Below are 15,820 nucleotides of genomic sequence, written 5' to 3' on the forward strand. Positions count from 1 at the left end.
CTATTATAAAGGCCAACACATCTAATAACAAGTGTGTCTCCCATTCTGACATTTCTTAATTACTTGTTTTGTTGTGAACAGTAAAATATGGGAGATTTTAGAGAAACACAAAAATGAATTTATGAACTTTGATGTTTGTCACTCCCTCAAAATATGAAGTATTATTTTTTCCATTTTTCTAACAAATAAACGTTATTTCCAAAATGTTGTCCATTTTGTATCCAATATTTTCCTCGTGACTACTACATTTTCCAATCGAACTTACTGACTAAAGAAAATTATAATTCTGTAGGAAACACTCTTCTCATTTGGCTACATGATATGAAATACATCACATGAAGTTGCCAGTGCATGTCTCATCATAATGTAAACTGTTCTGAAATCTAAGAGCTTTCTTCAGGCACAAAAACAAATTTAGCAAAGTAGCACTATTTCTGGATAACAATTTCACTTGTAGAATTAAGGGCCTAATGACAGTCTCTCCTCCGTGACCATTCAGCAAACACTGCTGCACACAGGCCTCCATAAGAGGTGCCTTGTTCATGCACCCACGACTGCTGTTCGTTGGCAATGAAGGCTGGAATTTGCATGTCAATACAGCATTTGGAAGTACACTGAGTGGTGACAGGTGGCCTTTCAGATGAATCATGTTTTATGCTCCTTGAGATAGATGGTTGTTGGCATGTACAGTGTGGAACATATGACAGTATACACCCTGCAACAATGTTACAGTCTGGGGAACAGTTTTCACGGCATTCCTTGGGTATCCCATCATTCTGGAAAGTACAATGGATCGGCCCAAGTTGGGGACAGCGGTACGATGGTATCTACCAGCAGGACAATACAACATGTCATACAGCTCGCAGTGTATACGTGCGGTTCAAAGAGTGCCAGGATGAGTTTACTGTACTCTGGCCACCAAACTCCCCAGATTTAAACCCAGTCAAGAATCTGTGAGATCACCTCAATCGAGCTGTCCATGCCATGGATCCCCAAGGAAGGCAGCTGAGATGAGGTTTGTCTGCGGCATGGCCAGAAGGACATGGAGGGATAGTATCCAAAAAGTGGATATTGAAAACAGACTGAAGCTGTAAGGGTGCAAGACAAAATAACCTCACATTGGCTGAGATGATATGGAACAGGCTACCAAGAGTAACGTGTGATTTAGAAATTATAGACAGAACACAAACCCCCCCACCTTTAGCCTTTCGCATCACCCACAGGTAACTCAATGTACAGTGTTGTACTGTCAACTAATATTGGAGATAATACAGTCATTTCTAACTCTAATCTGGAATTCCAGCTGGTGGAATAGTTTTGTTTTGGCACATACACACATTTACAAACAATGTGTCTATATAATCATTCGTACTGTGCAATTCTTACACTAAAAAATAAAATAAAATAAAAATAAAAAAGTATTTCTATTTCAGGGTTTCAGAGCAACACTGACGAGAGTCATCTGGCAGAAAAATTACTTTTCTTGGTGACTGTGTTATCCTATTAATTACTTGGTGTTAACTATAAAACAAAACAAAACGAAATAGGCATCTGGACAATTCATGACTAAGAGGGGTATTTCATCTCATTATGTAACATGGGATTCAAGCGTAAATCACACGAAGGGTAAATCGTTTCTATTTCCTCACGTCATAAGTAACTACCAATATTTATCATCTTCCAATCATAACTTATTGTTTACATTAATGTGACTGCTTAATTCTAAAAAAATTGACTAAATTAGACACTAATTATTAAAACTCATGTTATAACAAGACAATATAATAACCAAAACTAAAATTAATGTATTATGTAACAATCTGTTTAATTGCAGAGAAGATTAAAGGCTTGCGATAGAGCTAGATATGCAGGCTACAAAAGCAATACTTAGAAAATAAAACAATGAGGTAGTAGAGAGAGTGCAGTTCAGACAGAGTGAGTTTAGCAAACAAGCAAGCAAGCAAGCACCCTGGTTATCACAGATGCCCCATCTTACCTTAGTAAAACTGGAATGCAATCGCCGAGCCTTGGTTAACGTTTTACTGGCGATATCCACTTTTTCTCTACCTTCGTCAACGTGATACTGAATCCTGTCAATTGTTGCATCCTAGATGCATTCACGCCAAGCCAGCGTGCCATAGTGTAGGATTTACAGGATGTGAAAGGTTGTAGAGGGTATGGATTTGAAAGTGGACTTTGATAGAGGGTGTTGACCAGCAGGAAAGAAGTTAGTAAGCAAAATAGTGGTGACAAATAATTTTATTAAAAAAGTGCAGAGGAAAGAAGTTATCACACATCAAAAATTACATTCACATTAAGAGGAGAAGGAGTACAGTTAGGGACCAGACAAAGTATAAACAATTGATACACACACAGCACAGAAAATGACAGGCATAACCACCAAAACAGTTATTGTTAAATAGGTAGAAGATTGTTTTGTCAGTAAAACCCAGAAAGAAGATGCTCATACACCGAAGTAGGTAGAATAAGATACACAACAGCAATAAATGCATATGAACAGTTACATACACCAGAACAAATAGTTTCAAGATTAAGAAAGGATATTTAATGCCAGAAGATTGTACGTGGTTAAATGAAATGGAATTGGGAATAAAGACGGGGAAAAGAAAAAAAAAAAAGAAAGAAAAATTAGCTTTCAAAATATGTGTAGTACAATATATAGTAATTTTAACTTACCCGCCTAGCTTTACTCTGGTACCTCAGCGCTTTCTTTGTGTCTTGTGTGGCTGTTTGGACATAGTCCACTGCATGTTCTACATGATATTCAATACGGTCTATCATTTCTCCCTAACATCAGACAGCCCAGCAACAAAAACAAACCAGAAAGGACAAAACACTTACCATTTGCCAGAAAAATTCACAGTATATATTTACTAAACACAAACATTTAAGTCACTATACATACAAAATTATATGAAACAGTCACTTTTTAACAGAAAATATGTTAAATGCATGACTCACTACTTACATCCTACACAGGATTTTATCATCTATGGCCTCAAAATACATATTTTTGGTAATAATACTACAATACACCTGAAAAACTGCAGTGAATCTATGCTAGGTATTAGCGAATAAATCACGGTAATCATGTTGCTAAAATGAAATGGATACAATGAACCCTTGCCTGACAAATTTTTATATGAAGTGCAACAGGTGAGATGGAACTAACAAATTTTATGCCTTCAAGACAAATAAGCAGATAATGGTCTTGTTTAAGTTTCTCAATGTTTGAAGTAATGTGATGGAATTCCCACCAGTCATTCTGCACACTAAGACATAAGCTCACTATAAATGTAGCATTGTAAAACTGGAATGTAATCCCCTGAGCCTTTCCCTTTCTATAGGCCTTTCTTGATTGAAAACATTCTTGGCAACTCATTTCTGGGTGAAGTTTCTTGTTTATAGGATTGTAGACTGTTTACTGCAATTTTTCACATAAATGCTTCTAGAAAGCACTGTACAAATTTCATTACCGAGGCAGTTACACAGTGGTGGGAGGGAGGGGCTTTTTTTTTTTTTTTTTTTTTTTTTTGGGGGGGGGGCGGGGGGGGGGGGGGGGGGTGGAAGAGGCTATTTAAAACAGCCTGTGAAAGTAGTTCTTACTCAAGTTCACACACATCAACTGCTATGTTACTGCTGCACTCCAATCCCATTTCCCTTACTTGCAGATTTTCAGCGATAACTGTATTAATTTTACAACCTGATTATAAAACATGAACCAATCCAAGGCTTCAACTTTTAACAGGCTTTGTCCCACCATTACCGAAGTACACGGGGTTTTCCACAATGGTGTGGGATCAACATCTTCGAATAAATGGATATGCGGGAGTTTTTATTGTACCTAAGCTCAGTGGCCTTACAAAGACAATATAAACTTTGAACTTTCTATCACATCCGCTGTTCACAAGCTCCTCTGAATCATGGAATGTGAAGTGAGGCAGAGGACGGGGGGGTGGGGTGTGGTGTGGTGGTGGTGGTGGTGGTGGTGGTGGTGGGGGGGGGGGGGGGGGGGGTAGAGCCTTCATACAGTTATGAAGGGATGCAGAAAAGCCTGTGACATGTGGGAATTTTGAACTGGTGACTGGTGTGTGAACCATTCGCAGTCAGTGCAACTACTCGCACACTGTCCATGAGAGGATTGTATCCAGACCTAAAACCCAGTATAATCAACACAGTATATACTATGCACAGAAGAGTACAACTCTGTTGACTGTAATCTTCGGGAGTATACCACAATCCAAAACAGAGTGAGGCCAAAACACACAGTTTAGTATTATCACAGTGGATAAGCAATCACAAAACAGTCACGATGCAAGATAATTCATAATCACAAAATTTTAAAAGTGAGAATAAAATAACATTTCACAAAGCAGTATCTTTGAAATAATTTCACTGAACAACAAATTAGTCACTTTCTTCCAAATAACCTTCATAAAATGATCACCATTTCATAACACTTGCTGTTGTGTGTGACATAGGCTAGATGAAGTTACAAACATATCAGTGTCCGACTATTAAACTCTCAGCAACTTATGGTGGTTGACTAGAATGTGTGGTACTGTCATCAATCTTTCATGCATTGTTTGTGATGGTTCCAGTGATATTTTACATTGCTCCATACCACGGATCTCACATTTGGGTCATACTTAAAATTGCTGATGTCAGGCAGTTAATATTTAAGCCCATTGGATACTAATATTTAAATATTGGATGCCAGTTACAGTCTTCATGAAGATATAAACTGAAGACGGCTATATTCAAGTCCATGATCATATCTGGCATTTTATTCATGTCCACCTTTATTGCACATTATCACATAATTCATAATATGACTGGTTTTGGTTTACCGTCACTATCGGATCTGTCAAAAATAAAATGGACGAACAACTAATGTAACAATAATAGGTTTAATTCATAGAAAATAAGAGTCGACACAAAAAAATTAAGACTACATAATAAGGATGGCATGGCTGACTGCCACAACATTCTACAATGAGTATTCTGATATTGGTATCTATGTCAAATGTTTTGTGCAAGTATTTACATGATCAAGTGCTAGAAGCTAATTGACGGTATTCTATACTTATGCAAACACGACCTATAGCCAGTAGTGCATTAGCGATGAGGTAACCCAAGTACCCTGGATCACAGATTCAGTAATTTCAAATAGGATATTGATCATCTTTAATTAAGTGGTTTCAAATGCCTGAAGTGTGCATCAAATTGTATCATGCATTAGGTTTTACTGTTCATTTGAATCTACATCGATACTCTGCAAGGCACGAGATGGTACATGGTGGAGTGTATCCTATGTCACTACTAGTCATTTCCTTTCTTGTACCACTATCAAATAGAGCAAGGGAAAATATGCCTCTGAATTATGCCTAATTTCTCGTATCTTATCTTCATGGTCCTTATGCGCAATGTCTGTTGGCAGCAAAAGAATCTTTCAGCAGTCAGCTTCAAATGCTATTTCTCTAAATTTTCTCAGTATGTAGCAGCCCGCCTCTGAATCGCTTCGATGTCTTCCTTCAGTCCAACCTGGTACACATCCCGAATTCTCCCAGTAAACTAAGGTTGACACTGTCTTCTCTACCACAGTTCTCACACACTCATTCCACCTCATACAGTTTTGCCACGTTACCCCCAGATATTCAAATAACTTTATGTGCCAAGCAGGACACTAGTAATACTGCATCCAAACATTATAGGTTTTCATCTTCCTACCCACTGACATTAATCTACATTTTTCCACATTTAGGGATAGCTGCCATTCATCCAACCAACTGGAAATTTTGTCTATGTTGTCTTTTAGCTTCCTACAGTCACTCAAATTCAACACCTTATTGAACACCATGGCATTGTCAGCAAACAACCGCAGACTGCTGCTCACCCTGTCTGCCATATCATTTATGTATTTGGAGAACAGCAGCAGTCCTACTACCACACTTCCCTGGGGCACTCCTGACGATACTCTCATCTCTGTTCTGCTTGATAGAAAGTGCTCATCATACTGGGTTCTATGACTTAAAAAGTATTCAAGCCACTCACATATCTGCAAACTTTCCATATGTTCATAACTTCAATGAGCACTGTAACAAATGCTTTCTGAAAATCTAGAAATACGGAATCTGCCTGTTGCTTTTCATCCATAATTCGCACTATAAGGGCAAGTTGAGCTTCGCACAAGCGATGCTTTGTAAAACCATGCTGATTAATGGACATACATCTCTCACTCTCGAGAAAATTTATTATATTCGAACTGAGAACTTGTTCCAGGATTCTGCAGCAAATAGAAGTTAGGGATATTGGTCTGCAATTCTGCGTTCTTTTAACCTCCTTATATACTGTAGTCACCTGCGCCTTTTTCCAGTTGCTTCGGACTTTGTGCTGGATGAGAGATTCATGATAAATACAAGGGGGCCAAAGTCATATTACTCTTTGTAAACTGAACTGGGATTCCATCCTGATGTGATGATTTATTTACCTTCAAATCTTTCAGCTGTTTCTCTACACCAGGGGTCCTGTTACTGTGTTGTCCATACGGGAGTCCGTCTGATGGTCGAATGACTATGTTTGTACAACTCTCATGTGTGAATGATTTCTTGAATGTGAGATTTAAAACTTTGGCTTTCATTTTGCTATCTTGAGCTGCCATACCAGACTGATCAACAAGGGACAGAATGGAAGACTTAGTTCTGCTTAATGATTTTACATAAGACCAGAATTTCCTTGGGTTCTTTTGCTAAGGTGTGATGGTGGTAGTTATATGCTTCGGGCACAGATCGTCTCACATATGCCTGAATCTCTACTGACATTCGCTTGTCCTCATTTGTGCATTCCCTTCTGAACCGAGTGTGCAACAATTCCCATTGTGTTTGGGCTGCTGAGCTAGCTGATCAAGAAAGCTTTCAGAAAACATGTTCAAAAGCATTTCGCATGACTGTCTATTTATCCCCAATGATTCCATAGACATTTCAGGCTATACTCTATGGGTTAAAGTAACGTCCAACTAGTTTTGCATGACCTGGGCATTCATGCACAACTGACTTTAGTATTTCTTTGAAAATATCTGGAATTGTCACAGCAGACTCTGGTGGCCGATAAAAACATCCAACAATTAACTTCGTTTCAACAACACCTGTTATATGTGACCAGGTAACTTCACTGTCCCGCACAATTTCGACCTTACTAGAGCCAATGTATTTGTCAACTGCACTAAACACTCCCCCTCCTACGGTCTCTAATCTGTCTTTCTGATATATTTGCTACCTAAGGTTCGGCCATCTCTTGGTCCCAGGAATAATTTGAGCACGAGGACTTTCATTGAGGGCAGTAAATTCAAGAACTTTATTACAAATACTTCAACAGTTTACTGATAAAATTATGACAGTCTGAGTGTCTTTATTCTGAACAATGTTTAACTTCCCTTGCTGCGTATCGACTGGCCAGTGTTCATCATAGCACCTCGCACTACTGCCTAGCCTGAAAGTCCTCATGCGCACTCCACAAGTACTACACTACCAGAGAAGCTGCTTCCTTTGTGCAGTGCATCTCAGACCTATCAAAGGGAGTCCAACAAATCCCCGCATGATAATGCAGGTCTAGAAATCTGCAGCCAAGACTGTCACGGAGTCAACAAAGCCTTTGGTTGAGACCCTCCACTCAGTTCCAAATGAAAGGACCCTGATAAACTTTGGGAATGACGCTGCAAATTGTGAGCTCTGCTGCACCCTGCACATGAGGCCAGCAATCTTAACCAACTCTGCCAGCTACCTCTACGAGCTAACGATCACCTCAGAACCCATGCGAAAGACACTGTTGGTGACAACACAAGCCAAAACTTGCAGACTATTGCACCCTGCACGCTCAATAGTAGCAGTCCAGGCCACCTCGACATGTTTGATGAGGCCCCTCAGTAGACACAAGAAGTGCACATTGGCTTTTTTTCCAGCACTGAAGACTATCTGGCTAAGGGGCCCCATAACGAGCCTAACATTGGAGCTCCCAATAACTAGTAAGCCCCTTACCCTGTGTGTCTGCTTGGACCTTGCTGAAGGAGTGGCCACGTGTCAACTCACAAGGTGAATGGGCCTGCCTCCACAATGGCCCTCCACCTCAAGTGACGTGAATGCATTACCACCCGCCACTCACCCTGCTGTGAGGGTGAATTGACTGTGCCGTGTGCACCAGGAGGTGCCTCGGAAGCAGAGCCCATGGGCAAAATAAGCAACATCTGAGGTGCCGCATACAATGCACCACATTCTCCACCATCGCTACACCTTGAGGCTGCTGCCTGAAAGTGACTGACCATAGCCAAAAGTGCATTCAGATGTTTGCGAACTGCGGCCAGCTTCTACAGACTGAATGAATTTGCACTGTTCAATGCACACTTAAGGTAATCAGAACTATTTTAATTAATGATTATGAATATCCTATTTTAAACTACTGAATCTGTAATCAAATCCAGCCAAACACGCATATCATCTATTCACGATTTCATCTGTGGAGTGTTTTTAATATACCTGATGATGGCAGTACACGAAAACCAGTGTATTATAGAGCAATGTGCAATAAAGATGGGTAATTACGAAAAGCAAACTGAAATCAACTCAGTTTGAACATTATTGCCCTCATATAAAGTTTTGAAGAGAGAATATCAGGTGTGGTTGGGTTACATTTATTGAAGCACTTTCATGTAATGGTGAGTAGTTGTAAATGTGATCCATGGGTGCAAAAAAAACTAACTTTCTGCAGTTTGCAAGTCTGCCTGCCTGTGATCTTTCCAGAATTTACAATCCACACAATACTGAGCACCATTCACTTAAAGGTGCAAGTGTGGTTTACCTGCTTATGTAACACATTGCCAGTCCTTCATAGTTTAATTTAACTGAACATTGTGGTCAGCCATAGTAGTTACGGCTCTGTTGTATTTTACTCTGAACAAAACACTCATGTGATGAAAGTTTCCTCAAATGTCCGTTCTGAAATAAGATGACAGCAACTGGCGTTAACATCTTACAGCAGTAACAAGCACAAAGGCAATAGTTTTGAACCATAAACTGCAACAATTTGGCATGCAAATTCATAAACACAAATTTTTAGCTTCAATATGTATGTGAATGTCTTGCACAATGGAATATTCCCAATACTTTTGCTTCAGAAGGACAGTACTCAGTGATAAATACATGAAAAGGGTATTTACTTCAATGGATGACCTTTGAAACATCCACAGCAAATCATATTGTTTGTAGCTCTATCCCGCTCTGGTGTTACGGAGGGCACACAGAGAGATAGATACCTCCATTCTTAATGATGAAGAGCATTTCATATACAATCAGCATCCACTCAAACTTGTCAGGTGCCACATACATATGGATAAAGTTACTCGTCTCCAACATTCAAGTGACTAATTCTGTGTTCAGTGAGGCTACTTGCCAGGAAATGAATCAATGTAAAGAGAAACTTATTAAATTTGAAGAACATGTATCAGGAAGATACATATTAAGCAACAATTTGAATCAAGATGAAGAGTAATGAACTTTATCTAAGTTTTGTGAACAAATACACTGAAACTACACTGTTAATCTCAAACATAGTTATATTCAAGAGGCAGATTTTGTGAACATGCTCTTAACAAAAAAAATTAAACTTTTCTGGCATACATATACACTCCTGGAAATGGAAAAAAGAACACATTGACACCGGTGTGTCAGACCCACCATACTTGCTCCGGACACTGCGAGAGGGCTGTACAAGCAATGATCACACGCACGGCACAGTGGACACACCAGGAACCGCGGTGTTGGCCGTCGAATGGCGCTAGCTGTGCAGCATTTGTGCACCGCCGCCGTCAGTGTCAGCCAGTTTGCCGTGGCATACGGAGCTCCATCGCAGTCTTTAACACTGGTAGCATGCCGCGACAGCGTGGACGTGAACCGTATGTGCAGTTGACGGACTTTGAGCGAGGGCGTATAGTGGGCATGCGGGAGGCCGGGTGGACGTACCGCCGAATTGCTCAACACGTGGGGCGTGAGGTCTCCACAGTACATCGATGTTGTCGCCAGTGGTCGGCGGAAGGTGCACGTGCCCGTCGACCTGGGACTGGACCGCAGCGACGCACGGATGCACGCCAAGACCGTAGGATCCTACGCAGTGCCGTAGGGGACCGCACCGCCACTTCCCAGCAAATTAGGGACACTGTTGCTCCTGGGCTATCGGCGAGGACCATTCGCAACCGTCTCCATGAAGCTGGGCTACGGTCCCGCACACCGTTAGGCCGTCTTCCGCTCACGCCCCAACATCGTGTAGCCCGCCTCCAGTGGTGTCGCGACAGGCGTGAATGGAGGGACGAATGGAGACGTGTCGTCTTCAGCGATGAGAGTCGCTTCTGCCTTGGTGCCAATGATGGTCGTATGCGTGTTTGGCGCCGTGCAGGTGAGCGCCACAATCAGGACTGCATACGACGAGGCACACAGGGCCAACACCCGGCATCATGGTGTGGGGAGCGATCTCCTACACTGGCCGTACACCACTGGTGATCGTCGAGGGGACACTGAATAGTGCACGGTACATCCAAACCGTCATCGAACCCATCGTTCTACCATTCCTAGACCGGCAAGGGAACTTGCTGTTCCAACAGGACAATGCACGTCCGCATGTATCCCGTGCCACCCAACGTGCTCTAGAAGGTGTAAGTCAACTACCCTGGCCAGCAAGATCTCCGGATCTGTCCCCCATTGAGCATGTTTGGGACTGGATGAAGCGTCGTCTCACGCGGTCTGCACGTCCAGCACGAACGCTGGTCCAACTGAGGCGCCAGGTGGAAATGGCATGGCAAGCCGTTCCACAGGACTACATCCAGCATCTCTACGATCGTCTCCATGGGAGAATAGCAGCCTGCATTGCTGCGAAAGGTGGATATACACTGTACTAGTGCCGACATTGTGCATGCTCTGTTGCCTGTGTCTATGTGCCTGTGGTTCTGTCAGTGTGATCATGTGATGTATCTGATCCCAGGAATGTGTCAATAAAGTTTCCCCTTCCTGGGACAATGAATTCACGGTGTTCTTATTTCAATTTCCAGGAGTGTACATCGTTCCACACAAAATATTTATCTTGAAAATATTCCTAAGGTACATACTGCAATTGTCACTGAAATTTAGGCAACAAAGGCAAAAATTAAGTTATTCTAAAACATTCACACCACAAATACTCTTACAGGGAAACTATAATTTAGCAGTGCACACAATTGCCTCCATCTTTTTTTAGATAAACCGAAACATACATTGTTACAAAAATTAGAGACCACAATCTTTTTCATCATGCTGTTACTGCTGCAACTGCCACAAAGCTCCTATCAAATTTCTGATTCAGTATTTAATAACTTCCACATTTATTGAATATAAAATTTATTATGAAGAAACTTCTTTCATAACGTTGTTTTTGCCAAAGCAGGAGTTGTTACACCACTGTGAAGGTCCAGGAGTGGAGTCCACAGGGGACGGGGCGGCAGCTGGAGGGCCGAAGAGCTAGGTGCATGCGCAGGGGAGGGGACGCACCAGGGCAGTGGTCAGGCTGGAGTAACAGATCTCAACCAGAAAAAAGTCATCTAGGAATGTAGAAGAATGAGGTAGCACATTTAGATCAAGTGCCTACAATATCAAAAGATGTAATGTACAAGTTGCAGCAGCAGCAGCGGTGGCGGCAACGTCATAATGTTGAATATATCTTGCAGAATGCATATGTAAGTCTCAAAGTAGAGAATGAAAGTGGAAGTAAATTATAAATAATTGTTATCTTTTGTTCATCGTTCCATGGGTGGAATCTGAGCTGTGATAATGCAAATATAATGTACCATTGGGATCTGAAGAAACTAGCTTGCCTTTTGAAAATAAAATAACCTTTTATAGTGTTTCTTTCCCTAACTAACTAATATATTTGGCACTTATTATTGCTGAAATACATACGAATGTTTCAGTGCTTTGTGGATTCTTTATCACAGAATTATTCACATGAGAAAGTCTACCACCGAAGAAAATTTGTAAATGTTGTTTTGCACAGAATGAAATTTATTAAACTGATATTAACAGATATGAATTTTACAATTTTTTGAGCAATATAAAATTGATGGAAACAATATTGGCCAATACATACCTGGCTTTCCACTAACATTGCCATGTCCATGAACATGTCATGCAGTTCCCTAATAGAGTTTTCTAATTTTATGATGTCTGCATGCCTTGCTTCAATGTCTGCTAGGGTCTGTTTGGCTTGCTGAGTCTCCATTATTATCTGCAATATGTTTTGAGAAAGTTCTATTAATTTAACTGTCTTACAATCTGCACCATATTTTAATGATGTTTTGTGTAGAGGGAGGGAGACAGACAGAGAGAGACAGACAGACAGACAGACAGAGAGAGAGAGAGAGAGAGAGAGAGAGAGGGGGGGGGGGGAGAGAAGAAGAAGAAGAAAAGTCTTGCTAAAACAACTCTTGTGAAGTCAGTATAGAAAATGGTCTGTGATGAGAATTTATCCATGTTCCAAGAAACACAGAGAGAATATTATTGTAAAACTCACAGATTTTGTTTTCAGATAATGTTGAAAAAGCTTCGCAACTAGATGCTGTAGTGAAAGGAAACTACTGCAAGGGTATTATACAACCCTTCATGGCAATATGTATCAAATACACGCATTGTGCAAAAAGTACAGGTAGAGAGTGGAAGATGTGGATGTATTTCGGTGCAATGGTGGCATGGCACAAATAAGGGTTGAAATAATGTTTTTAAACTTAAGGATCTTCCAGAATTTACTGTGCCAAAAACAGGAACTGTATGCATTCTGTTTACTTACCATTTCAAAGGTACTAGCAGAAAAACAGTAATTTAATCAACCAAATTCACATGGATTACAACTTATTTGACATTCGCAAGGGATGTCGTTATGTCACACATTTTCACCGCAACCACCCACCCACCCACGCAACCACCTATCGCATTAACGGGCTTCTCTTACAGGAAAAAGCTAAAGAAATGAACACACTGTAAAAGGAGGGAAGAAACCCCTCTATAAAAAAGCATAAAAGAAAACATTAAAAGCACAATAAAAAAAGGAGGTCTGTCAGTGACGAGAGAGAAATCTACTGCAGATGCTAGTCCATCGGTCCAAATCTCTACTTCCTCTTCCACTGCTGCTGGGCCATTTCTTTGATTGTTAATACTTGTTTCTTCCATTGCATCCTTGGACATCCCCTTGGGTGTTTTCCAGCAGGTTGGCAACGGAGGACTTGGCAAGGGAGGGATCTATCTGTTTGAAAGATGTGACCAAACCACTGCAGCCTGTTGTGCCCTAATATTTTGCCAATGTGTGGCATTCTGAACCACCGGTACAGGTCTTATTTTGTTCTTTGCTCCCATTTACCTTCCATGGCATCGTAAGATGGGTCCATAGATCTTTCGATGTATCTTCCTCTCGAAGGGTCATATTTCTGATATCACCCAGGTTTCACAACCAAATAAAAGAACCTGCCATACCAGTGTCATTTACATATGGGCCTTATTCTTCTTCTGCGATATCAGTTGTGGCTTGAATAAATTGCTCAGACTAAAGAACGTGTGACTGACATTTATTAATCGTTCATGCACCTATCTCATCACTTCATTTTCATTATTCAATATACAACCTCGATACTTTAATTACTGAACTTATTCATATGCATGCCTATCAACAATGGGAGAAGGAGAGCTTAATGATGTACTACAAGCTATTTCATTTTATCCTCATCCATAACCGGCCCAGTTTTCTTCCTACTGCTGATAAATCAGGAAGTATCAGTACATACTTGCTTCAAAGTGTCACCAAGAATCACAATCTCCTCAGCAACTGGCAGGACTGTCTCTGCCCCCTACCATCTCCAGTTCTCTGATACTATCAGTGCTATGGCTTACTTTTTGCAAGGCCAAGTTGAATATTATTGGCACCAATGGATCTCATTGAGTGTAGCAAGTTGCACTTAACCTTATCTATTTTGATGAGATGTGAATGGCTCTGAGCACTATGGGATTTAACATCTGAAGTAATTAGTCCCTTAGAACGTAGAACTACTTAAACCTAACTAACCTGAGGACATCACACATATCCACACCCGAGGCAGGATTTGAACCTGCGACCGTAGCAGTCGCGCGGTTCCAGACTGAAGTGCCTAGAACCGCTTGGCGACACCGGCCGGCGATGAGATGTGAAATTCCTACAATATTTTCCACACCATGGAATGGCCAAAGCTTTCATAAGCTTGTCAAAAATCAATGAATATGAGGTGTAATTCCCAATAAAACTCTAAAAAGTTTTCTATCAGCTGCCTCAAGGCAAATTGGGGTCATGAGTCTACCATCTAGGGACAAAACCACACTGACTGTGGCCTACAATTCCTTCAGTCAAAGATTTCATGTTGTTTACCAGCAGATTTGCAAAGACTTTATAAGCAGTTTCAAGTAATGAAACATCTCGGTAGTTTGGTATTTGTGTAGCACCACCCTTGTTGAAGAGGGGGGACACGTAACTGCTCCCTTCCATTCTTCAGGAGTTATTTCTTAACAGCTTTGAAGCATCCATCAATGTGTCACGTCCCTAGCTGATCATCTCAGCTGTGACACCCCTACCTCCTGGAGATTTACTGTTCGTGAGGGCCTTTAGCGCATCATTGATTTCTATCTCTCATGGTTCAGGGACTTTCACTCTGTCAAACTAGGCCTTCATCTGTGTTGTCATCACTGTTGGGAAGTGACGATTTTTAGTTCTCAAACTATTTTTTTAAAAATATCTGTTTGCTCTAGCGGTGATATCACTACCCCAGTTTCATCCATTAAAACCAGTGTATGTTGTTGGTAGGTACTTCTGCCAAAATCCTGAAGCCCAGAAAAAAGATTCTTTGACTGCTGTCAACAAACTTTTGTTGTTTCCGTTTCTTCTTCCATATGAGCTGACCCGTGTTATACCTCCCCTCATAAGAAGCTATCCTTGCATCTTCTTAAAGTTGTTCTAGCCATTTTAGTCTCTTAGGTGACCTGGTCTCTACAAATTCCAAACATTCTTCTTCAAACAAAGTTTTACTTCTGTGTCTCCAATGTGAGACAAGTTCTCCAATCGCATTCGCTAACACTGCATTTCTTAACACCAACAATGCATCAGCCACGTTGTATCCTCCAATGCTGTCGGATGTTTTGCAATTTTACGTCTTTAGCATTATCTCACTTCTAAATCTTTCAATTTATCCATTTCAAAGTGGACCATCCTTTGAACATTACTTTGCCATTTGGTGGATAGTTTCAGACATAGTCTGACTACCACCAAAAAATGATTGGACTTCGTATCTGCCCCACGGAAGGTTCATACATGTTTAACACATTCATCATGTTCTTGGTTAACTATCACATGGTTGATCTGGTTTATTGTACTTCCCTCTAGGGATATCCAGGTAACCTTACCTTACTATGGTCAAGATGGCCTAAGTTGATCCCCGATAGCTCAAAGTGTAATTGCCAGCTTTCAACTGTGAACCACTAATGGCAGCAGGTGAAAACAGTAGCTGTCTACAGAGCTGTGACAACACTGAGGCACTGCCATAGACACATTTACAACATCGCATGAAGTTAGTGGTTGTGGTAGGCCCGCAAAGCTGCCATTCTCAGCTCCCTTCAATTTGTCTGAGACCACCTTACACTGACTGAACTATACTTTATGGGGGAGGTCTGAATTTCTAATCGTTATTCTCCTTGTTTTGGCAAAGCTAATCAGCCTG

The 15,820-nt window shown here is 41.0% G+C and overlaps 1 protein-coding gene across 4 annotated transcripts in view; it reads right to left on the reverse strand.

Annotated features, from left to right (window-relative positions):
- Positions 1–15,820, reverse strand: part of LOC126474370 (syntaxin-1A) — a 334,042-nt gene that overhangs the window by 76,104 nt on the left and 242,118 nt on the right. For 3 of the 4 annotated variants that reach the window (XM_050101840.1, XM_050101862.1, XM_050101848.1), the window contains 2 exons: positions 12,181–12,318; positions 2,698–2,808 (listed from right to left, as the gene is read on the reverse strand). In XM_050101840.1, coding sequence (XP_049957797.1) covers positions 2,698–2,808; positions 12,181–12,318 — 249 coding nt within the window. Of the gene's footprint in view, positions 1–1,996; positions 2,108–2,697; positions 2,809–12,180; positions 12,319–15,820 lie in introns of all 4 variants that reach the window. The other variant, XM_050101855.1, reaches the window with a different exon arrangement.

The sequence above is a fragment of the Schistocerca serialis genome, chromosome 1 (genome assembly GCF_023864345.2).
Source record: "Schistocerca serialis cubense isolate TAMUIC-IGC-003099 chromosome 1, iqSchSeri2.2, whole genome shotgun sequence".
Taxonomy (NCBI): domain Eukaryota; kingdom Metazoa; phylum Arthropoda; class Insecta; order Orthoptera; family Acrididae; genus Schistocerca; species Schistocerca serialis.